Source organism: Anguilla anguilla, chromosome 11 (genome assembly GCF_013347855.1).
Source record: "Anguilla anguilla isolate fAngAng1 chromosome 11, fAngAng1.pri, whole genome shotgun sequence".
Classification (NCBI taxonomy): domain Eukaryota; kingdom Metazoa; phylum Chordata; class Actinopteri; order Anguilliformes; family Anguillidae; genus Anguilla; species Anguilla anguilla.
Genome location: NC_049211.1, coordinates 43,743,233 through 43,769,906, shown reverse-complemented (window position 1 = coordinate 43,769,906; position 26,674 = coordinate 43,743,233). Strand labels below are relative to the sequence as shown.

Below are 26,674 nucleotides of genomic sequence, written 5' to 3'. Positions count from 1 at the left end.
AGAAAATGTTCGGTTATGCTAACCTATAGAACGCTATTCCAAAAGAAAAATTAGACATGTTATACATCGTTAGAAAGCTTATACTCTCACCTACTGATTGAGCGTCCGCCATTTTAGCAACCTCACACAGTAAACAAACATATGCTACTACCACACGGCTTTATTTATGGGCGGTGGCTTGACCGAAACAAAGTGACAATAGCCAACGAAATCAAACATGCTAATTAAACTGCATCCCCATCACGCCTCCAAAACCCGGCTGTAAGAATCACTAAAACAAGCCGACTTTGCTGACAAATTATAAGTATTTAGTGACCCTAAAAATGTTGTTTATTCTATTGAGTGACTTCTTCAACACTTTAACTTTCGTAATATGAAAAAAAGTTTAAAAACCTTTTTTGCCTCCTAGCGCGATTTCAAGATTTGCGACTTGCGGACCTTTTCTCCAGCACCCGTCACATATTCAGTGTGCCATATATCTATACTAGTTTATTAGCAAACTATGGGCTAATAAACTAGTATAGATAATGTCCGGTCCAAGTATTTTAAAGGAGAAATTTGTTTGTAATGAATTTGTGTGGCAATAACTCTCTGGTCTGACATCTGTTCCAAGGCAGAAACCCCCCTAACCTGACTCCGGCCCAAATCGGTGGACTCTATATGAACCAGTATCACCAATACTGTATGCTGGCTGGTAGATCACGTTGTGCTGGCCATTGGAAAAGTAGATTGCACAGCAAAAAAAACGTGGGCACCCTTGACCTACAGGACGGATGTCATCACGCATTTATCACAGGAATGTAATTTTCCAAGGCAATGGATGTGATTGTGCCAAGTGTGTGGTTGAGTATTGTCAATGGTGGAGCATCGAGGTGGTTCAGCCTAGTCACATGGGGTATTAGACGGGTGGAATACTTTAACAAGATCACGCTTTTATCACTTTAAAGAAATACCTGATGAAGGTCTGATGGCGGAAGGTCAATACCAGTCATGTGATACTTTTTGAAAGTTCATGAAGTGAGGCGGATTATTCTCTGTATTTGCATGCCGAGTTCATGTGTGAAAGCCTCCCTTCCACAGCCAGCTTCCTCAGAGACCCTGCGTGGCGAGGAGAGGCATCTTCACATGAGCAAACCCACATCGCTTCGTTCGTCGCCTCTTCAGACCCCAACACGTCTCTGCTGTCTGCGGAAACAAAAACCGTTAGGCCGTCCCTCTCTGCCATTTCGATGTTCTGCTCATTTCAATTTCACCCAATATGCGAGTTAATGAGACCGGCCGAACCAGCAGCTGCCATGCAGTCTGCACAACGCGCCGTTCGCTCTCACCAAAAATAAATGTAATGGAAAATGCTACAACCAAAATGAAGCTTCTCTGACCCTCCCTGTGAAAGATGCTTGCAAAAACGAAAAGTGAAAAATGGCAGCGAGGCTGTTAAATTTTAATGAAGGCAGAGAGAGCTCAAACAAGTTGGGCGTGATGTATTGTGGAGCGATTCCCCAAAACAGCCCTTAAAGAAAGGTACGGAAACTGGCGGCATTGTAATGTTCCCGCTGTAAGTCATTTTGTGAGCTGTCGATGCTTCCGTAGCACTGGTGCCCACCTCATATGTGCCTTTTACTCGTTCACTCCTGCCTGCGCTTCAGCGTTTGCTTTATGGCCATTGCTGCTGTCCAACGCCCAGCCCAGAGGCAGACCTCTGCTTTTTATAGGCGATATACGGCCCGTATTTCTTTTCGATAAACAACTTCTCAAATAAATACAGGTGGTCTCGCTGCGAATATGAGAAGAGCAGTACAGGAGCAGGGATGTTTACAAGGCCCTGTGACTGCCAGCGGTGCGATTGCGCTGGCTCCACTGTGGCCCCTGGGGGTCCTGTCTGTGTTCCCCTGCCTTCCATTACCGCTGGCGCACCTTCACCGCCTCATTCCCATGGTAACTGCCACCAGCAACCAATCAGAGGACACTGTAGCCACACGGATTGCGGTTTAATTAATAATCCAAACTACAGTAAATCTGTGAAATACCCTTCATTGCAGAAACAAAAACGAGATTTGAGTATAGCATAACCATACATTAAAACTTAAATATTATTCTGGGGTTTATTAAAAACCTATCCCTTTAACAAAAAACCTTGGTATAGTGATGCCAAATATTTATTTTCCTTTTGCCAGTTTCTTTACAATTTCAGTCATTACTTATGGTTTTCATGTATTCATTTCCTTATCAACCTTGTGTTAAAAAAAAAAAAAAAACCCAGACCTCAATGTCAGATCGGCTCTTGACCAATGAAAGAGCAGCAGTGTGTGGTCCACTCTAGGTCTTGGAGAGTTTTGCAGATGCATTTCAACCAGCTGCTGACTGCCAGCCACACCAACAGCTCATTCAACCCACATCCACTCCAAGTTAAGCACAAAAACAGTCTGGGCCAAACAAAAACATACATTAAACTGGAAACAATATTTAGTAAAAATAAAACAAAAAAAACCTTTGAGAACATCAACTCTGCCTTTAATAATTCCTAAACATTTTGTTTTCCGATGCAAAAGGAGGAAGTACACAGAGCTATAGATTGAGGATGAGGTGAGTTTCTTCCCTGTCAGAGTTCAGTTATTATTATTATTATTATTATTATTATTACTATTATTATTATTATTATTATTTTGCTTTGGTTGTCATCATCATCATCATCACTCCCCAGTGTTACTGATGTTCTGGTGCTGGACAGCCTGCCTGCCCCTCGACCTGCCCTCCCGCCCCCGGTCCCCGCCTGCCAGCCCCCCCCACCCCCATTCCCCCACCCCCCCCCCCACCCCCCCCACCCCAAAGGGCCATGTGTGTCAGGGTTCCTGACCCAGGGCTACAATTACCCTGTTCCCAACAGTGGTGTGCAGTACAGACTACAATAACACACACACCCTGGGGCAGAGGTGTTACTGGATCAAAACGCCAGTCAGTCCACTAACTGAAACTGCCAAGCATCAAACACAAGCTCAGGTTTGCTTACAGTATGACCTATCCTTTCCCCATTCTACCTAAGGACGATGTGCAGAAAATAACTGTGCTTGTGATTGCTGTTGTGATATTTCCAATTTGCAGTGCTGTGACTGTGAAGGCCCCAAGGCCCCTTAAGGAAATGTGCTGCTGACCCCACAAGACCCGTCAGAGACTGGGAAATGGATACGAACAGCACATTACAGCAGTGCCGATAAGGTAGAAACAGCCCTGTGAACGTACCCAAACAGTTCTCTTCCATATATGAGCCGCTGTTCCTCGTGCAGCTTGCAGCAGAACAAACAAACATCAAGGGAACAGATTGTACATTTGATTATTCCATTCCTTTTAAAAAAAGAACATCTGTTCAGAATTCACAACTTAATAACCATTGTGTCTTGGGTCAGAGACATGCACAATACAATTGTTTCTGCCACACAGACTTACTGACGTCTTCCTAGACGTGTAAAAGCTTCACAAGTAAATCAAACGTGATTACCTTTAGCTATCGTGCTGCTTATTTGTAAAGAAGACAGAGTTTAATTTCTGGATCTGTCCTTTGTGTGTAAGGTCTTCCCTTTGATGCTCACCTTGATCCTTATTAAGACACTGGGTTTTCTTTGTTTGTCCAGAAATGACTGTGCACTTACTGCGGTAGCTCTGCAGGCACTGACCTGATTGAAAAATTATGTAGTGAGGCTAGCGGAGGTTCATTAGCTACATTTGTGTTCTGGAGCTAAGCATAAGGAGGGTGAAGCAGGGGAAATTATGGCTCTGTTCTCCCACCTAACTCTCAGCTCTTCTAATAGGGAGAGCTGTGGCTTTCTCTGAGGGGACACAGAGCCTATGGAGGACCCAGCACACGGAAAACACGGCCTGTCGGACAGACAGACTGCTTTTACCGGGGCTGCGGCACCCCATTTGTGGAGGGCTGTTCCTGTTTTCAAATGCCAACTTCTGTCTTCAAATATTTAATTAGCCCAGTCCACCTCTGATCTGGCATTTTGGCTACATTCATTGACAAGCTCATGAATAACAGCTGGTGAGCCCGTTTGAAAGGTTTACTAATCTGCAAATGAACTTGCATTTGTGTGTACAACCAATTAGCAAGTTGAGTCAGGGTAATTATTGGAAACAAAAACCAGCAATAGACACAGCCCTCCAGGAATAGGGTTCTGCCCCCCCCCCCCCCCGACTTAATGTAAATCTCAATGAAAACAAACGCCCCTGCCCCCAGTGCGGCAGGCCACGTGGACTGCTTACACAGAGACAACGAGGGGTCGTGTTCATTCCCACAGTTCATTCCCATCTCCTGGGGACAGAGATTTGCAATCTGAAGAAGAACGGCTGGCAAAGCAACTGCGTTTGATGCTCAACTCCACTGAGCTCGTATGAATGTTTCAGAGCAGCATCAGCCCTCCTTCAGCACAGCGAACAGGAAGCATGAGCTGGTGTGGATTTTATATGACCACTGAGGGTGTTCACTCTGAACACGGGTGTGATTGAGTGTGGATGCTATGCTAACTGCTTAACTTTAAGACTTTACCTTTGAATCCACAGCCGCCCTGTATAAAAAAAACTTGGCAGAACTATCCATGCTATGCTGACCTTGACAGATATTGAACAATTATCCACAAAATGTAAACATAAGAAAATGCAAACGTGCAGAAATGATCTTTTTCATTCAACTCAGTGCTAGTGAATACTGCTGGAGGTGCAGAATTGTTTTTAGTCCCCATATTATCTGTTTGGCGACCTTGTTCAGAACGTCATTCTGAATCTTTGATAAGCAAAGGGTGCGGAATCTGACCTTAATGGTATTAGTGGCAGACGAGAATTTTAATTGAATCCTTGACACATTTTGTTTTCTTCAAGACGTGACCTGCAGTGCCTGGGGAATGGGTCTGTGTGCCTAGTGTCTAATTTGCCAAGCAATGCATGTAGATGCAAAAGAAAATGTGGGAAGCATACACGATGTGTGCGCTACACAAACAAGGCATTTCACATATTCCCAAAATCAGATAGAGAACCAGTGTCTGATTTCACTAAAGCAATATAAGAGAAAACAGAAAGAAAGGGATGCAAGAGGACTTTGAATTTGTACAATGAGGAAGCGCCAAATCACTGTAATTTAAATGGGGAATTCAAAGGAAATCTCCCCTCCATTACTCAAAGGAAAGCCACGTTGTACATTTACATCTGAAACAATAAACATTCATTTTATTACTTACCTAGAAGATGTACACCTCGTTTCCATGAAAAAGAACATTGCAGATGTGATATATTTATACTGCTTTGCTTGTACTGATTAGTGGTGTGTCGTTTGTGAACGATTCATTCTTTTTGAACAAATTTATTTGTTCAAAAATATATTATCAAAACACTTCCAGTAAAAAAATTCACTTGCATATAGCTAAAACAGACTTTAGGCAATATCTCCCGAAATATTTATTGAACTCTCTCTCTGTTTGTTGGAGACAAAGAGATGATTATTCTGCATGTTTAACCTGAAATATGTCGTTCAAGCTTAATTCATCTACCTAAAAAGTCAGTGTTACATTTTACCCCACATTATATTTTCCCCCACTCTCCCCTACATATCATCACACCAGAATAAAAATAAATGATGTTTTGTATTTCTTTGTTGTTCTTCAGAATAAATATGTATGTTTACCGAGTGAGACTCCCATATGATCAGGGGATTTGGTAATTTTGGTACATAAAATCACAAGCCATGGGTTTAATAATTCATTTGTACCTTTTTTGCTTGTAAAAGGTGCTTATTAGTACCCAAAGTGTCAGGAATCCTGCCTGATTCTCCTTGTGTTCCGTTTTAGTTTTGTTTATTTTTTATTTTTTTATTTATTGTCTAGTGTGTATTTATTTTTATTTTCAGTTTACTTGTTTTCGCTTGCGGTTGTGTTTTCTGTGTTCGTGTGCTTGGGTGTGCGTTTGTTATTATTTTTCCCCCTTAGGTTCCTGGTTCCTGTCCACGCCCACGCCCCGCCCCTGTTCCACCGGTTTCCGCATCTGCAATCAAGCCTCCACTTACCCTCCTCACCTGCATCCCATCTTCACTCTTTGGCGTTGCTATTTAGTTTCTGTGTGCACCTTTTTTCTTGGCCAGATCGTGCCTCTGTTTTTGTCAGTGCCGTTCAAGCCTTATCTCTGTATCTTTGTGTATTCCCGGTTTTTGAACTTTGCTTGTTTTTCGACTACGTTTCTAGCCTGCCGACTTTGTTATTCTAGCTTCTGATTATTGACTTCCGCCTGTTTCCATCGACCTGGTCTCTGCTCCTGATTCTGTGCCTTTGCCTGTTTGTGTTTGGATTTCTGGATTTTTGACCTGCGCCTGTATTTTGACTACGAGACTGTTGCTTATCCTGTACCCTGGAAATAAATCTCCACGTTTTTTCACTGGACATCTGGTCTGTTTTTGAGTCCTCCCCCAGACCCTGACACAAAGGGATACATTTTGGAAATTTGTTCCTGTAAGGTAAAATTTTGGCTGCCCTAGCCAAAATTCCAGGATTGGGGTTGTAAAGATCAGAAGGCTGCAAACACAATTGTCCCGCAATCTGGAGATTGCCGTGGGACAATTTTGCGACCTTTTTACCCCACCAACCCTTGTGGCCTGCAGGAACCCAGATAAACGGATGGTGTCTGTTTTCATGTCGTAAAAGCACCCACAGGCACCGTTGGGTCAGACAGGACCCTGGTTGACCATTACCCATGGTATGGACTGTTGAAAGTGTTATATGTACGTGCATGTAAATTATTGGGAATAGTGTGATAAATGTGGTGGACTGTGAATAATATCATTTGTAATGCAGGGGATATGTATGTCCAAACAGGTGCAATGAGTTGTTATAAATTGATTTATCCCAGGTATGTATATAAGTGTTTGGGTTATAGAAAGACCACTACCTTAGACCTCTATAGAAAAGTATCTTTGAGACAGATAAAAGCATTTGGTCACGTTCCATCGTACAAAGTATCTGATAACTGTCACTAGATTTTTAATGGTTCTCCTGTGTCTACAGGGGAGGGGGAGTATGCTCCCTTGAGGAAAGCAGTAGGGGCTAGGGGTCTCTTGGTGGTGTGGAGGGTGTTCCTGTCCAGACCTTATTTAGGCATACGAAGGGAAGTGTGTAAAGTGGAAGGCTTGCTCAGGATTGCATTTAAGGGAAGTCCAAAGAAACATTCAAGGAGAATCTGCTTAACAATTCTCCTGGTACCACTGTCAAAGGTGAATCTGCTTGTCAGTTCTCCTGATATCATAGTCTACTCGTATGAGTATTTTATCATTTGTGCATGCATCATTCATCTCTTTGTGTTCTTTTTATTTGTCTGTGTATGTCTTTCCTTATAGATTAGCTGTCTATTTGTCTTGTTTTGTTTATGCAATATTTACCATTTAGCATCATTGAACCTGCCTACCCGAGGTTAATGTCAACTGTCATACTCATTATAAACTGTTTTTCCTTTTCAGTGCATCAAACATACGTGGTTTGCATATACGCTGAATAGGGTGTGCATCTCTGCAAGGACCAGTCAATGCATTGACCTTATATACGGTTTAGGGGTAACACCGTATTCGGGTTACTCACTGGGCATAGTGATAGTTTCACTGACCGGAATTGCAGCTGCACCTGGACAGATGTTAGTTTCAGTGTCCAGATGGATCCTAGTAGTATTTTACATAAATATTAATTGGGTCATAGTCCGGGATATTTAGATAGTTTCACTAACCAGATGGAGTAACCTCAGTTAGGGCTCCCTGAGATAGATGCTAATTTTAGTACCCGGACAAGCATATTTTACAGGTTAAAGTCACCATTCATGGCATGACATTATTTGCAAGATTCTAGGATGAGTAGCACCTTTACCTGCCAGGATAGATGGTCTTAGTGTCAGAGAACAATTAGATGAATGCCTGGCAGCAGTAGATAGTCTTGCTCTCTGAGGTACCAGTCTTGCCACCCACTATTTCAGCACACCTCAGTCAATACATGTATACGCAAACCCGTATTCACACAAACATCCACATTACATATTTATAAAGTCAGATAAACTCAGTTTTCCTCATTGCAAAACACATCTAAATAAACTTCTTAATCACTTGGTCTTTTAGTCCCTGTCACTAATTTGAAATCCTTACAGTTTGGTGTCTGGATCAATGTGATCGGCAGGACACTAATGTTAAACCCTTACATTCCTTAAAGAACAAAAATACCTCCACTGTACCTCTGTTTCTGAGAGGGCACATTATGACAGTGTTAGGGCATTTGTCATTAACAGCATGTAATAGTCTGTCATGGATGGTTATTGGTTATGTCTGGTCATGTCACGCTTATTTTACGAAGTTCAAGTAAAGTGTTGTCATTCTTTTATTCTTTTACGCAACTAGCCTTGACCAGCCAGCTATAAGAAACAGCAAGACGTTTAACTGAGGCCAGTTGAAAATGGCTTTTGGAAGCAGTGCCCTGTTGGAGTCATCTTCCACTGAGAGCTCCAAAAACCCTGGAGGGAGCCCATCAGATCTGGCGTAGGGCCAGCGTCAGTGGGGAAGATGGAACTGAAAGATCGTGTACACCGCAATGTCAGTGAGCCGCGAGGCTCGGCCATCTTTGGCCCCGGCAGCTTTCACACCTGGTGACCCCGCGTAGACAGCGCCAGCTGCACAGTGTCTGCTGGACTCCAGCCAAGCCTTCAGTGGCTGGAGAACGCTTAGGGCACCTCCATGCCTTTGGCTAATGGTGCATGTGACTGCCCCACCTACATGCTATTGGCTAACGGTGCATGTGACTGCTCCACCTCCATGCTATTGGCTAACAGTGCATGTGACTGCTCCACCTCCATGCTATTGGCTAACGGTGCATGTGACTGCTCCACCTACATGCCATTGGCTAATGGTGCGTGTGACTTTTCCACCTCCATGCTACTGGCTAACGGTGCGTGTGACTGCTCCACCTACATGCCATTGGCTAATGGTGCATGTGACTGCTCCACCTACATGCCATTGGCTAACGGTGCATGTGACTGCTCCACCTACATGCCATTGGCTAAGGGTGCATGTGACTGCTCTACCTACATGCCATTGGCTAACAGTACATGTGACTGCTCCACCTACATGCTATTGGCTAACGGTGCATGTGACTGCTCCACCTCCATGCATTTGGCTAACAGTGCGTGCCACTGCTCCACCTCCTGTTCTTCATCTCCCTCTGCTGCTCTATATTTAGCATGGAATCATACTTACCCTGGTTTCTATGGGGGCAAAAAAAACACATCTGTCATCTAAAGTGACTTCCGTTTGCTTCCAGATCAGTACTGTAATGTGTCCCGTACCTCTATAAATGTGTTGGACCAACATTTTTCTCAGATCCCATAAATAATTTTGTGTGGTCCAATTATCATGTGTACATCAATATTATTTAAACATGACCAGAGAATGAAGGAAGGAAATTAGTCATCATTTTAAAAGGTTTATCACAACAGAGAAAATGCATAACTTAACTGTTAAATCCCTCTCAGTCAGGGATTTAACATTAATTGAAAAAGAATGTACATAAAATATGTATACATATGGGTGTCTTATTAGATTTGAGAAAAGAACACTTCCAAGTGTTATAGCAAGAAGCTGTGAATTAAGATATGTGTGAAGTGATAAATTAAAATTTAGAAGTCATTCTTTTAAAGGTTATGTGATTCATGGTTGTTGTTGTCTTTTTAGCAAATTCCATTATCCATGGTGACATTAAATACATGAGACAATTACAATAAGGCATAACAATAACAAATGCCACACCAATCATTAATCCAGCCAACAGAAAATAAGATAACACATATCTGATTAAATCAAGAATGTACTAAACACTTTAAAATGGAAATTAATTCATTTAAAATATGCTAATATGCAAACACTTTAATGAGGCTGAGGTTAAAAATAAGTAGATGAGCAATATTTGGTAGGGCATTCGTAAGAATCACTGGTTATTGGAAGACAAAAGCTCTTCTGGGAAAAATGCAATTTTGAGTATTAAATGTGCCATCAATGACTACGAGAGACTAGAGAGCAGAAGAATGTAAGTATTGCTTATGGAGGCCTGGTCAATCGGTGCTGACTACTAAAGGCGGTACAAGACAGTGGTGAGTGTTGCTGACGGACGTTGGACTACAATGACACAACGCATTTCATCTCTAGATCTCAAACTTAAAGTGGTGGGGAAAACTCCTTCTATCTTTCTGTCATCACCAGATCTTATAGCCGACCAGGCAATGGGCAGCAACTAACCCGGAAGGGAAGATATTACAGCGGCATTTAAACGGGGTTAACCCATCTGATGTCACTTTAATAATGGCGGGCAGAGAGGGAGAAAGGCCCAGCTAGAAATGGATAAAGAGATGGAACCGATAGTCGGCGTGTAGATGGTGATCAGAGCATTAAATCAAGCGCGCATATAAAATGATGAATGGATGATTAAGTGGAGCATCATTGTTTAAATGAGCTAAATTAGCAGGCGAGAGGCAAGCTGAACAGAACTGTAATAACTGAAGCACATTTTCTATGCACGACTGCGAGGCAAAAAAGGGAGAATTGTGACAGTAAAACTGATGAATGGTGAAGGCGTGGACGGGCAGTTCTGTGGAATAATGTGCTAGAAAGTGAATGTTTTTTTCAGAAGTGCATAAAAAAGCCAAAAGAGTAAATCAAAGCAGTCGACCGCTCAGAGGGGCATCACGGGGAGTCTAAAATTATCTCCAAAATGCACAAAGGGGAATGGCAGAAATCAACGGGGCTTGGAGAGCGGTGATGAGGTCACCAGAAGGGAAGGACGAGGGGGAAAAAAGGACAAATGAATTAAAATTAGGCTCCAAGTTGGTGTACGCACCAGGCGGGTCTGAGCCGAAATACCCCGTTCTGAAGGGCACAGAGAAAAGCCGGGTGCACAGATCTTTTTTCTTCCTGAAGATGACTGATGATATTCCGAAGATATTAGAAAACAAGATTAGCGGGAAAGTGAGCATTAAACGGAAAATGACAATGATGATTTGTTGCACACAATAAAATGCTGGTCTTAATGCATTTATTGAGAATTTGACAGATGCATTCATGAAATAACTGTGCTAGACAAACAGATACCCCCCGGTTAACAGTTTGTCATGCCCCTACTTCCAAATGCAGACACAGATCATTTTGTCGGTGGAGGAGACACAGAGACAGATAGTGCTGTCTTTGCACACCCTTAGGATGGACGTCCGGGACGAGAAGCCCTAGAGACTGGACAGAATCCACCAGAAAATTAGAAAGATGAAAAAGGAAAAAATGAGTAACTGCACATTGCCCCATGAAAACAATGTGATTATCATAAACAATCTGCACAGATAATCCTGAAGGTGTCCTAAAGCATGTCCATGGGGAACTCCAGCACAGGGACAGTAATGAGAAAAATCTCCCAAATGTATCTGATAAGTGTCCTCCACAAAATACGAGGACCAAGAATAAATATTAGCAGCAGTTCTCTTACCAGCAAGCAAAAGACTGAAAATGAATTACCTTAAAGAAGTGAAATGAGGAATGAACACAGGCATTGGCGGGTAGCACCAGAGAATTATTTTCTCTGGAGTAATAAAAAACAGATTGAAGAGAATATTGGAAAATAAATTAAGGAATGTGCTTTGAAATGGTTATTCCAAGAGTTTTGGTTTGAAAAGGAAATTGCAGACACCACTGTTTTCCATATATGAAAATATAATGCAGTGGGTTTAACCGTTGGACAATTGGAGTTTATGTCCCACAGTGACTGACACATCTCCAGTGAGACCCTGGGAAATGTAGTTCTTCTAAGGGGGAGGAGCTGCACACAAAGTATATCGTCCATTCTTGATTTTCCGAAGCTGTAATTGGTAGCTGAAGGGCAGAGGAAGTTAAGCATTCTGTCTTTAAATCATCTGCCGCTCTCAGGCCCTGGGCCAGGTCTAATCCTCTCCCACACCAGAGCTACACACCAGGGAGAGTGATTCATCACACCAGGGAGAGTGATGCGTCACAGGGGAAAGTAAGTCACTGCCCATACTATTGATTCTGCAGACATGTTTCGTGTGTAAACTAAATGAGCAATCTTTATGAAAACAAATGGATGTTGCTGAGACTTGTCAGCGAGCATCAAGTCCCTTATTTTCATTCATTAGTTTTTTTTTTGTATTTTCAGAGCTGAGCAAAAAACTGACCACACTATAGTTTTGCCACCAGACTGCTTGTAATTTATATGCTGATGATAACACAAAAAATTAATTATGTCAATTATGACCTTTCCTTTAATATAAACAATACAAAATATGATCTGCAATCATTTCCTCTTTGGAAGGAAATCATTTGCCATCATTTGTTTTCTTTCTACCGAGTCAACCCATACAGTGGGTCTAATAAAGTCACATTTTACTCCAGGTCCAGTGCTCTGGCCTTCAGTAGCCATCAGCCAGTGGCCAGTTCCACAGCTGGGATCCCTGTGTCTGAGACAGTAAAGAACATCCCCCCGCCATTCCGGCTCATCTATTCACCATGCAGTATCACCAGTAGCCATGAACTCCATCCCCACAGTGCAGCACTGAACTCCATCCCCATAGCGCAGCACTGAACTCCATCCCCATAGTGCAGCACTGAACTCCATCCCCATAGCGCAGCACTGAACTCCATCCCCATAGCGCAGCACTGAACTCCATCCCCATAGCGCAGCACTGTACTCCACACAGATCAAAACACAGCAAATCCACCACAATTTAGGACAGACTGTGATTGGATAATGACCTCAACCAATGAAGGGGTGGAATGATCACATGAAGCCTGTTTGAACATGAAATTCCACTTGAAATACAAGTTGTGTAAAACTTACAAGATGCAGGATTATAAATTAAGACAAAGCCAACAATTAGTCCATTACATTTTTTCATTCCACAATATAATTGTAGGAAAGGTGGCCTTTTTAGGTTGATTATTGGAGGCAAACAGGAGAAACTGGTAGTAAAATGTATGTGAAATAGTCAAAAGTCATTTAAAAGTTTTAAAGAGTAGGCAGTGAACTTTTACTTGATTAAAAGTCATGGTACGTTGTGATCAGGGAGGTGCACAGACAGTTCTGTTGGCAATCTCAGCCTTCAGTTCACCCAGTCCAGAAGTGGCATAGAAATGCAGGGCTCACTCCGTGAACATAGCAAATTTACCATTTCCTTTTTTATCAAAAATTTGAGATCCAGACCCACAGCTAGAACGACATTCCTGACCTATTTGCGGGCAATCAATTTCTGCAATCGAGTCGCTCTTGCACACGGAAATCTGATTTCAGGAACGAAGCCTATTTCCAGAAATTGGATAAAAGATGAAATCTGATTTCTTATCAGACCTTGGAGATGTATTTGAGAAACCTGTTATTAAAGACTAAGCTGACATACCAGCGCACATGGAGTGACTGTGTGGGGGGCCTACAGTGCCCAGATGGGCCATTTTGTTACATCGGAATAAATGTGTCCTGCAGACAGTTATTGAAGAGAAGTTACACTTCGGGTGTGCAAAATAAACCATCCATCATTTCACTTGCGCCTGAAAATGGTAACATCAAATAATACCGTTTCCTTGACGTTTGATGGATGAGATGAACTTACGCTGATGAAGCAGCTGAAACAAACAAGGAATTTTGGTCACATGACATTGACAATCCAAGACCAACCCTCACCATACGTTCACATCTTTACAACTGACTACAAAGTATTTTTCAGGTTGAGTTTTGTCAGCAGAACAAGGGGTTGGTTGTCGGTTGGGCTTAGAGTAGCTTGCCAGGTTGCGTAGCAGAAGTGCTGACCCTTGGGGTCTGCAGATGTTCAGTCCATTTCAGTTCCCAGGTGATTAATAAGTAACCAGTTTAGATTCCCGACACCTATTCTCCAAGGTCTAAACTGACTGCTCTTCGAAAGAAAACTACAAAATCCAGCAAGCTTTTGAGGACTTGAGTTTGACCCCCCTGCTCTAGACCATAGGTAAATGACAAGCACAAGATGGATGGTTCTCCTCTTTATGTGTTCTGAAACGTTTATGCTCAAGATTAACCAAATAAAAGCTTGTTTCATTTTCTCATTTGGCTAAGAGTCAATCTTGGGTTACAGATGTTATATTGCCTCTTTAGTTTATTTACCCCAGGTAAATTAGCTGAATACCTGCAATGGATGTTGAAGAGGTGGCAGCACACTAGATTTCAGTGGATCAAATGTCATGACTCCATGCTAAATAAAAACCTTTCATCATATTCCTCTAGACTTTGAAAACTCCAAAAGTAAAAAATTGCATTCATCAATTATAAATCTCATAAATCTCAGAGTGCATTTATATCCGTGCAATTAAAATGATGTAACTGTTTTAAGTGCTTCTTCCAACCATCTCATAATAAATTCTATGTAAAATGCTAGTGACCATTACGAAACTACAAGCTTACATGAAAGCTTACATGTAATCTATTTTTTTTTTCAGTTATGACAGGAAAATCAAAAGGTTCAATGTGATATATATATATATATATATATATATATATATGACTGTACATCATTATGTCTGAATATGCATACTACCTGACAGACCACTAATTGAGTGATTAACTGACGTGCAGGGCCAGGGCCATGGATTCTTTGCCCACTGATAGCTTCTATTAATCGGTTACCAGCACATGCTCTACACTTCATGGTGAAGAACATGGGCTTCATGGTGACGAACACGGGCTTCATGGTGAAGAACATGGGCTTCATGGTGACGAACATGGGCTTCATGGTGAAGAACACGGGCTTCATGGTGAAGATCATGGGCTTCATGGTGAAGAACACGGGCTTCATGGTGAAGAACATGGGCTTCATGGTGACGAACATGGGCTTCATGGTGAAGAGCACGGGCTTCATGTGAAGAACACGGGCTTCATGGTGAAGAACATGGGCTTCATGGTGAAGAACACGGGCTTCATGGTGAAGAACATGGGCTTCATGGTGACGAACACGGGCTTCATGGTGACGAACATGGGCTTCATGGTGACGAACATGGGCTTCATGGTGAAGAGCATGGGCTTCATGTGAAGAGCATGGGCTTCATGTGACGAAGACGAAGGACAAGGACACGCTTCACAATTTCCCCTCTCTGCTCTTCTTTGCCTCCGCTCCTGAGAGTGTACTAAAAGCTGTTAGCATCTCTGTAAGTTAATACAGGACTACAAATGCGCTAAAAAAATTGATATTAATTCAAACCCCACAACCCAGTTTAGCATAAGAAATAGTAGATTATAGATAGAGCTTAACTCAAGGTAAATCCAATTTATACATAAAACAAAATCAGAATAAGACCAACACACTGCAGTTTCCTAATGTACTTTACACTGACAGGATGGGTGTTGTATTCTGGGATTAGTATAGGGTTAGCCGATCTGAGGTTGGTTAAACCCCATAAAGGATTTCTGATTAGCTTGTGTTGTTAGTCATTGAAACATATTAAGAGTTTTTAAATGTAGAAGTCAACTGTTGCAAAAGGTAAGGAACCACACATTAAATTATTGATTTTCAGTGTTTGAAAGTCATCCTCTAAAATATTCTCTTCTCTGCGGACAGAGAAATCCATTGCATATCAAATCGTGACAGGTAAATTGGGATTTGAGTGCACCAATAAATCATCTTCAAATAGAGTGCTTCAAAGAACCTTTTGAACATTGTTCATACATAGTGATGTGATACATTAATGTATGTGTGTGTGTATGTATCTGTGCATGTGTGTGTGTGTGTGTGTGTGCATGTTTCTGTGTGCGTGTGTAGTGTGTTTGCGTGTGTGTGTCTGTGTGTGTTTGTGAGTGTGTATATGTGTGTGTGTATCTGTGCATGTGTCTGAGTACGCGTGCGCATTAGCGTGCGTGTGTGTGTTTGTGTGTGTGTGGTGTGTGTGGTTTGTTTGTACATGTGTCTGTGCGTGTGTTCATGTTATTTACTTTGGTAAAAAGGGGCCAATGGATGAGTGGAAAAGAATAATAGAATTATCATGTCAAGATAAGTCGAGGTCTCAGTTAATTTCCATATGATTTTCTGGCAATTTCTAAAGAAAAAAATAACAGCTCAAGGTAATGTTCCAAGGTAATTTCTTCCATAAATCCGGACGACATAGAATGACAACAACAACAAAAAATCTCCCCTGGCTGGTTGGACACGTGTTGTCATATTTGTCATAAGCAAGCTCTGAAAAGCTTTTCAAGCACACTCCACATTCCTTACATCCCGAACACACTCCTACACAATCTTGTGCAGCGAGGAAAGCAGCAGGCCACTCACACGTTCGCTCCTGATGGTTAAACTCCCTCGAGCAAACACGGGGGCTGCCATTCTGCCTGCACACTGAAGAGCCATACAGCCGTTTAGCTTGAATACAGACTTAAAGTGGCACTGTGGGGATCTATTCAATCAGAGATAGTGGTGCTTTCTCTTTCATGTGGAGCAAACACAAATGAACAAGGACAAAGCTCCTGAACAGAGTGTCTCCTTGACATTCTTCACTGTTCCGATTCACCAGTTGTTAAACAAGGGAAAGATGGTGGGGTCCATTTCATTTTAGTCAATTCAGGAAATTAATGACAATTCAGTTCATTATTTTTATTGAATTTGTCCAAAATACGTACAAGAACATTGTGGGCATGATTTTCCGATTCCTGAACAGAGTTTTTAATTTCCTGAAACTGACTGAATTGAAGTGAAATTGACCTCAAACCCTGGAAGGTGACATTATCAGGACTGAACCCCATCGCCACCAGGAAGCAGAAGCGAGGGAATTCTGAGGCGAACATGCAACGTTTCCAACGTTTCAATGGGACTCTCTTAAAGTTGTGGGACTCTCTGAAGGTCATGGGACTCTCTGAAGGTCGTGGGACTCTCTGAAGGTCGTGGGACTCTCTGAAGGTCGTGGGACTCTCTGACGGTCATGGGACTCTCTGAAGGTCGTGGGACTCTCTGAAGGTCATGGGACTCTCTGAAGGTCGTGGGACTCTCTGAAGGTCATGGGACTCTCTGAAGGTCGTGGGACTCTCTGAAGGTTGTGGGACTCTCTGAAGGTCATGGGACTCTCTGACGGTCGCTCGTGCTGTAGCAGTCTGGCCTCTCAACACCAGAGCTCTGGGCGTTACTTCCAGCTCTAATAAGCAGCCTCCTAGCCCCTCCCCCTGCTCCCAGAATGCTGAGCGAATAGTACAATATTAGAGATGATGGAGGCTGCATAATTCATGATGGCGGAATCCCCATAGACGTCCAGGGGGTCAATTATTAATGCATGATTCTGCCACCGACGTCTTTCTCTCTGTCTGGCCTCTGACAGGGGAGGGGGGGCGGGTGGGGGGACCCCACCGGATGCACCTTGGCAGAAGTTTTTTTAAATTTTCCTCCACTTGTGGAGAGGGGGGGGGCACCCCACGCCTGTGCAAACGTCGGGCTGTGACATAGAAAACATGGTAAGAAAAACCTGCTGCGCTTCAGTGGCTCGTGTACCAGTCCAGACCTGGATACTTTGTCCGCAATATATTTTATCAACTGAGACATCAGAAGAACACCCTCAGATTAACCGTTAATAAATGGCAATTCTCAACAATACTCAGAGCAAAGTGATTCTTTCATGTTTCATGTTGAAAAATTTCGGGTCTGTAGGAGTATTTTCAAATTTGAGCAACATCTAAAATGTGTTTGAGCACATTTGACCCGGTTTGTTTTCCCCTTCATATAGAACAGTTTACATTCCTCCCCCAGGCCACAGAGGATAAAATATTTTGCCCACAAAACTGGCTCCTATCCTGTCCAGAATGTGTTTGCATAGGTTCACCTGTGGAGCTGCTTTTCTTATTGTCACTATTGATTTCTGTGTTTAAATGTAATGAGTCAATGACTTAATTTAATTACAGAGAAGGCAGTGTGACCACACATCAAAGCCAGAGCAGAATACAGTTTAAAAAACTTGGGGTAACACTTCATTTGAAGGGGTATACATAAGGCATACATGACACCTACATAAGCACTACATGACACCTAACATAAACATACATAACCATTCATAAATGTTTGTTCCACCTGGTGTATCTATTCATAAGATTGATATGAAAAACTATGACAATGAATAGAATAGAGAAATAGATATCACTTAATTTGAGGGTCCTAAAAATCCTACATAGCAGTGGCATGCTGGTGTCATGACAGTCAATGTCAGGACAGAATACTGCCCTTTGTTTTTAAATATTAATTTTCCAACCTGTCTAGGTTGGCCAGCTATGTCACTTCATTTAAATCATTATGTCATTATGACTTAATGAGGAACACGCAGAACGACAATGTCAATTGTCATAAAGTGCTATGTTGTTTTGATGCTGAAAGTATCATAACATATCAGTATGACAGTATATGTCAACTACAACTATGTCACTTGACATAGAGTTTGATGTCAATTTGACATTGAAAGTGACATAATAACCCTTTATGACAGTTGACACCAGGTGGAACAAACATTTATGAATGGTTATGCATGTTTATGTCACTTGTCATGTAGTGCTTATGTAGGTGTCATGTATGCCTTATGTATACCCCTTCAAATGAAGTGTTATCAAACTGGGGATAGCAGAACGATGTGGCGATTTGTACTGCAGTCCGCAAACTTGAGTTACGAGTTACAAATCTACATGTGCCAAGTAAACAGCCACCTAGCTGCCCAGCTATAATCTAAAAGCTAGACCTACGACTAAAGCTAGACTCTTGTGGCTTAAGATTTGTAGCCTAACCTAGTGTATGTTGTGTGGTGTAAAGGTATGTATAAACCAAGCAAACAAAAAAAGAAGCAAAATGCAGCATGTCTACCATGCCAGCCGCCCCCCCGCCCCACCCCCCCCTTACCGGCTGAGGGGAAGATGTCCATGTAGGGCTGGACCAGCACTGCCTCCAGGCCTCTTGGTCTGCGTTGTTATGCCTGGTTTCTCATTTTAGTTTAGTGGAACAAAAGGCATGTCAGACAAATAAACAAAACAAAACAAACAAACAAAACGTACGCAAGGGCGAGGCAGCACACCAATGGAGAAGAGGGTTGGCAGGTGTTCCCCAGAGTCCTTCCAACAGACAGAAACAGCTATTTTAACTAAATGTGAAGCTAGAATTCAGGTACACAAACCTGACTGTAGGTCTCCAAATAACAACGCCTATTCTTTCCGAATTGCACAATCGTATACGCCTCCTCAACTCTATCTGTTTGGACAAACTCTATCTACTATCTCCGCCCCTTCCTGTTGGATGGTCTTTTAAACTTCCTGGTGAGGGGACGGACTGCTGTGTGTTGTTAATAACGCAGTGCGTGCCAAATCAAAGAAACAAAATATAAACAAAACGTGTGTTTAAAGTGAGTAGGTGCCCCTATCTTAACAATTGACAAGATAGTTAGCCTATGGACATCTTTGGGAGCATCTATAACACACAGCCACAAAATCAAAGTGCCTATCCTACTTTTTCTATTTCAAACTGAGACCTCTAAGGCTTTGCAGCACTGGTAAAATATATATGTATAATATTTTTCTTGCTTTTTAAAAAATGTTTTTATCTACTTAACAATATGCTATTGCGGATGATCAAATTATTTTATTTATTGTTTCTTACTGGTGGATATATTAGCAAAGCAGCTCAGGTAAAGCACCCTGCTCAAGGCTAGGACAGCAGTACACACCTGGGGCCTGCAGTCTTTCAGTTAAAAGCCCTTTGATGCCTGTTCCTCTAACAGTGTGTGACAGAAAGCAAACTGTGGTCATGCTATGCATACATATTCGCAGGGCAGGCATGTTACTCCCAATGCAGCCTGTCAATCAAGCTTTCATTGAGATTAACTGTACTAATAATAATCATTATGAAACAGGGCAATATGTTTCTGTGGCCAGTCGAATAGGCTTAAAATAGGCTCCTGACTAGACGGTAGGGATCAGTGCCTCTTCATTAAAATTAATGGAGGTTTGGGCATGTACCAGCATTCCAGACATTGCTCGTGGTGACTTGACAACCGCAGCTCTGATAACAAACCCAAACCCTGACAATTCCTTTCTTATCCGACATAAAAAAGGTCTCCTGTTGCAGTGGCTGGAGTCTGAGCATTGCCTGTGTTCCTCTCCACAAGCCTGTCATTCTGTTACCAGCAAATTATTCCGGGGCCAAGCCATCATCATGCACCATAGCAGAAAAAAAATATAGCTGGGAGCTATTGCACTTTAGTTTTATCAATTGAGATTAGTTCAATTGAGTGAATTTCTGTTTATTTACAGAATTCAAACAACGCTGATGATTAATATGTAGCTTTTATTTTAAATGCTGTACTTCCAAATATTGTCCTAAGATGAATAAATAGCTTTTTGTTCCAAAGTGATTACAAATGAATGAAAATGGGTTTAAAAAGCATTCAGGTGCGAAGCCTGTTGCATGCTGAATCTGGGCCCTGTATTAGAGTGATTACGGTCAGTCTGGGGAGGTGATCTGGAAGAGGAAGACATGGAGGGTTTGTGCACTGGAGGGCTTGCCTCTCCCCACTGAACACCTACAGCACGGCGGCTTCCTGGTCCCATCCCGTCATGGGCTTTAGTCTCAGTGTGGTCTGAGGGGCTTTAGTCTCAGTGTGGTCTGAGGGGCTTTAGTCTCAGTGTGTCTGAGGGGCTTTAGTCTCAGTGTGGTCTGAGGGGCTTTAGTCTCAGTGTGTCTGAGGGGCTTTAGTCTCAGTGTGGTCTGAGGGGCTTTAGTCTCAGTGTGGTCTGAGGGGCTTTAGTCTCAGTGTGGTCTGAGGGGCTTTAGTCTCAGTGTGTCTGAGGGGCTTTAGTCTCAGTGTGGTCTGAGGGGCTTTAGTCTCAGTGTGTCTGAGGGGCTTTAGTCTCAGTGTGGTCTGAGGGGCTTTAGTCTCAGTGTGGTCTGAGGGGCTTTAGTCTCAGTGTGGTCTGAGGGGCTTTAGTTTCAGTGTGGTCTGAGGGGCTTTAGTCTCAGTGTGGTCTGAGGGGCTTTAGTCTCAGTGTGGTCTGAGGGGCTTTAGTCTCAGTGTGTCTGAGGGGCTTTAGTCTCAGTGTGGTCTGAGGGGCTTTAGTCTCAGTGTGGTCTGAGGGGCTTTAGTCTCAGTGTGGTCTGAGGGGCTTTAGTCTCAGTGTGGTCTGAGCTGCTTTAGTCTCAGTGTGTCTGAGGGGCTTTAGTCTCAGTGTGGTCTGAGGGGTTTTAGTCTCAGTGTGGTCTGAGGGGCTTTAGTCTCAGTGTGGTCTGAGGGGCTTTAGTCTCAGTGTGTCTGAGGGGCTTTAGTCTCAGTGTGTCTGAGGGGTTTTAGTCTCAGTGTGTCTGAGTGGGGCATATCAGAGGACACCGCCCATCAACAGGGGAGGTTCAGGAACAGAGAGTCCACCCTGACTGACACATCATTTTTAATTTCCACCAAGACGGAGAGAGATCCAAGGCAAGAGGGTCCCTCCCCTTATCCCAGACAAGCGGGTCCCTCCCCTTATCTCAGGTAAGAGGGTCCCTTCCCTTATCCCAGGTCAACCGTTCAGAATTCACACGTTTGGCAAATAGCATTTTTGCAGCTACATCATTTCCACACTGTTCTAGTGTCCGTAAGTGCCCCAAAAAATGATTGGATTGGGCATGAGTCTGGATCTTCAGGATGACTGTTACAAAGTTTTGCTTCCATTATTGCTGCCATTAGACCGATCCCCTGAGATCAGAGTTGGGGCATTATCCTGCAGCACTGCTGTTCTTACAGTTTAATTTTCACAGAAAAGTTGGAACGTATAATTGGTCAGACATATGCGCATACACGGAGTGCAAGTACAGGACAGGGCAGCAGTCATAAAAGGCTAATGCGAAAATATTTACTCTAGTGATCACTTTCACCTTTGTCACAACAATCTGTGAACCACGCCATTGAATGACACATTGACTGGAGTGTATCACTTCACCTTATGAATAAACTGCAGTCAATACCCGAGCACAGTCCTTCACTGGCAACACAGAATAAAATTGTAGATAGTGCTGGTGCCTATACGTTACCACCTCTATTATTAGCACGCTAAATTGCAAACCTACTCCATTAACAGATTGGGCCTTGTCCTCTGTAGCTAGCACTGGCAGACATACGCTGCCGACAGAAACTCCTTTCAATTACCGAACACTATTAATGTGACTCAGAGTGACCGTCTAATCTAAGATCTGTAATTAATGTGTAAGGACTGTGAATTCAGAAAATTAAAAGTTTTCCAGCAACCTGCAATCAAGTGCTGTCACAGCCAAGCAGGTCAAGGGTGGCTGTAATCATAAATTTGCTAGGGCTTGTATGACAATTTACACTCATAAACATTCTTCCCAGCACAGGTAAAAAAAATGAGTAAATAAAAAATAAAAAAACCCATTGCTATGCATGCAGGCATAAAGTTCACCTTGGCCACTAATTGCTCAGTTTTTTAATCCTGATTAAGCGTCAAAGCAATTACGAAAGTTATTTTTAGAGCGTGCCCCAATGTCACGCGTTGGTGTGCTAGCTCACATGCACGCCATGCCCTGCCACACTTAGACGATCCATTTTCTCAAACCTGCACCTCCGTTGAGCCCACGGCAATCATGCAATGCCAAAGCACAAATCCATAAACCATTAAAGGAGACGTAACGAAGATATGGGGCGGTACCCCTTATTACCCATTATTACTTACAGCAGCATGATTGCCATCAACAGCACTCAACAGTGCAGTGTTCTGCATGTGTTATTGTTGAGATGTGACAGAGAAGATGCTCTGTGTGTTATATATATGTTAAGTCTCAGACAGGATCCATGACAGCCTGCCGTGAATATGAATTGATTTTGATCCATCGAAGATTTTTCAATCCCGTAGCTATTTTTACTGCTCTATTTATAGAAGGCAGTAGACTTTTTTTCACTGTAGAACATCAGTGCATGTGCACTTCACAGCTCATTAAATCAGATATTGAATTCTGTGAGCAGAATTTCTAATCGCAGAGCGGCGGTTAAGATCTAAACCAAACACAGGACGCATCGTGGAAATTTGAGCCTTTGGCTTTAGAATACCTTCAGATTTATTTCACTAGTGGTGAAAGCAGACCTTTATAGACTTTGGGTGAAGACTGGAACAAAAGTTTGGATTCTCTAAAGTTCTGCTGATACCATAGATGTCGGTAATGGCTGAAGTTAAATAAGTAACATTTTTCAGAAACCCTTATACACCATGTCAATTTCTTTCTTCAACAGGGTAAAAGAACACAGTGTTGCCTGTGCAACTGTTTAAAAGAGTGACTTTAGTTTCGGCTCTAAATCACCTCCCAGCCTTCTCTTCCCCACCCTGGGAATGTCGAAGTGTCCTTGAGCAAGACACCTAACCCCTAACCCCTAACTGCTCTGGCGAATGAGAGGCATCAATTGTAAAGTGCTTTGGATAAAAGCGTTATATAAATGCAGTCCATTACCATTTACCATCTTCCTATGGCTTTGGCAAATTACGCTCCCCATCCCTGCACTCTGTCCAGCTCCTGTTCCCCCCTCCTCCCCAATACCCCAGGTCATAGTTTTCACATTACACCGTTCATTTTGCTTAGAAGATGCCCCTGTCCAGAGTAACTCACACAGCGTACATTTCTACACACAGTCCATTACACAGAGATGTGTATTTTTACAGAAGCAGTTCAGGCAAAGCATCTGACGCAAGGGTAGAACTGCAGAGCACCACATGTGAATTTAGAACATGCAGCCTGCTTTCCCTACGGACACACCCCACCCCCCACCACCCTCCTGAAACAGCCTGCTTTCCTTACGGACATACCCCCACCATCCTCCAGCTGAAACAGCCTGCTTTCCCTACGGACACGCCCCCACACCACCCTCCTGAAACAGCCTGCTTTCCCTACGGACACGCCCCCACCACCCTCCGGCTGAAACAGCCTGCTATCCTGAGAGACACGCCCCCACCACCCTCCGACTGAAACAGCCTGCTTTCCCTACGGACACGCCCCCACCACCCTCCTGAAACAGCCTGCTATCCTGACGGACACGCCCCCACCACCCTCCTGAAACAGCCTGCTTTCCCTACGGACACGTCCCCACCCTCCGGCTGAAACAGCCTGCTTTCCTGATGGACACGCCCCCTCCACCCTCTGACTGAAACAGCCTGCTTTCCCTACGGACACGCCCCCACCCTCCGGCTGAAACAGCCTGCTTTCCTGATGGACACGCCCCCTCCACCCTCCGGCAGAAACAGCCTGCTTTCCCTATGGACACGCCCCCTCCACCCTCCGGCTGAAACAGCCTGCTTTCCCTACGGACACGCCCCCACCACCCTCCGGCTGAAACAGCCTGCTTTCCTGACGGACACACCCCCACCCTCCGGCTGAAATAGCCTGCTTTCCTGACGGACACGCCCTAAGCAAGCCAGGGCTGTACTGCTGACCTGCCTCTAGCGCATCTCACTTCTAGTCATTTCTATAAAGAAACTTTGTTAAATATATTTCAGCCATCCGGGATTTCCTGTCCTAGTGAACAAGACAGAAAGTCTTGAGAACAAAAAGGCCTAAAGCCTAAACTTTCTCACAGTAAAAGCAAGGGCAATGTGGGGGTGTTGGAGGGGGGTGGGTGGGCGGGGCGTCATTTTTGAGCCCATGTTTTAAAGAGTAATGTCAGCCCAGAAGTCCCCATTAGAGCAATACATAAAAGCAAGGAAAAAGCTTATTTCTGTATATAGTTTTCTATGCATGACATAATATACTTGTACGTATTTTTTTGCAGAAATAGATAAATAATCATCATTCTTTAATCTGTGTTTTTTTTTTTTTTGATGATAATTATGTTAAAAAAAAAAACATGAAAATAAGCCATCAACTGAATAGGCAGCTTCTGAAGACCTAGCTCAACTCAAACTGTTTCTAGCTCTGTTAATGATCAATAAACAAATCTGTAAACATGTCGACATAAGCATAAAAAGACGTGTTTTATTGTACAGTCGAAGGTACTGTGGTTTTCATTTTATTGGGCCACTTCCTTAGAAACCTGTTCCCAACTTGATTTCAGATCATGCAGTCACAGAGGGAGAGATGTATTTCCCGTATTTCTCTCAGTGGAAAATGAGTCATTTACATTTAATGTTAATTTCTTTGCATCAACGATATTAACAAAGATAATCTATGTACAGTATAATATGGGGCTTGAAAAGGCATAGCCTGTTTGGGTGACTAGCCCACTCCATAACTCAACTGCACTTTCTCATGACATGGCTCAGTCTGGACCTCCTTTTGGAGGGAAGAAGCTAAAGAAACAGTATACCTAAGAGGCGGTTATCCTGTCCTCTGGGAAGTCATTTCAATGACACTGAGGCAGGTGTTATATAGGTGACAGGCGAGGCAGGGCAGGTGATTAATGACATACCAGGCAACGTCTTTCCAGGCGAGTGACACCTTTCTTCAGCATCAGGACAAAAAGGAGGAGATCAAATGATCCACCAGTGAAACAGAATCAGATTCTCCAGACTCACCAGGAGCTCAGCTCCCACATTACCCCTGTCCTCTGTGCTTCCGGCCCGCAGCTAGACCATCATGCACCCTGCTGTGGCTGAATGGCTAAAGTTAAGCAGGGCTGGGCTTGGATGGGAGTCCTTTGGGAAAAGAAAGTTTCTGCTGGAAGTGGTCTTGTTGGGCCAGTACTGGCCAGTTTTCCCTCAGGAAAAAACCCCCCAAAATAATCTGTGATTTTTTTCAGTAAACTCAGACATCCATGTTGTCCAGCTGTGTTACTGCCACCAAACCCTGTATTGTGACCCTCAATCACACTTGTTTTGTGAGTTATTTAAGTGCCAATGTTGAGTTAAAGCCAAATTAAAGATAATGGCCAGACATTCGCTCCATGGTCAATACCTAAAGGTCTGAAAACCACAGGGAGAACAGCGCCAATGAAAATCTTTTCCCACAATCCCTCTGCTGTCCCTGACACCAGCTAAAGTTGCAACGCCATGTTGGGTCACTTTAATGAGCTGAGCACCATGATGAAGGAGCATGTATCGCTCTGTTCATGCGGTAACAGAGGTCAGAAGCCATTAGGTTGAAGAATTGCTTTCATTTCTGAGCAGCCCGGTGTAGGGGACCGCTCCCAAACCGTGATTACAAACCGCCTCTCCCGCCAGCCCATTTCGGCCTTCAGGCCAGGTGCTATCCATCCTCGGTGGCAGGCAGTATGAACTAAAAAAAGCATTAAAAGTCACTCCGTTCAGTTATTCTCACATTCTCGCATCGGCTGGAATGACTGGCGGGTGAATGTCGCCAACGCGTCTGATCGTTGTCTGATCTCTTTAAATCTTTAAATCTCTTTTTTATACCGACTCACACTGTGTATCAACATGCAATATGCAGCACTCAAAGCAATGATATATATGTATTTATATACACAGTATAATATAGTACAATGAATATATACATACACACACACACACACACACGCACACATATATATGTATGTGGACACCTGACATCCAACATCTCATCAAAAATTATGGCCATTAATGTGGAGCTGGTCCACCCTTTTCTGCTATAACAGCCTCCACTCTTCAGGAAAGGCTTTGTACTAGATGTTGGTGCATTGCGGCAGATATTT

The 26,674-nt window shown here is 43.1% G+C and overlaps 1 protein-coding gene across 1 annotated transcript in view; it reads right to left on the bottom strand.

The window, feature by feature from the left end:
- The window catches only part of LOC118208066 (extensin-like), a 57,053-nt gene extending 42,119 nt beyond the window's left edge, over window positions 1-14,934 (bottom strand). Inside the window, exon 1 of the mRNA XM_035382334.1 lies at window positions 14,718-14,934. Coding sequence (XP_035238225.1) covers window positions 14,718-14,934 — 217 coding nt within the window. The remainder of the gene's footprint in view (window positions 1-14,717) is intronic.
- Between the last annotated feature and the right edge of the window lie 11,740 nt (window positions 14,935-26,674).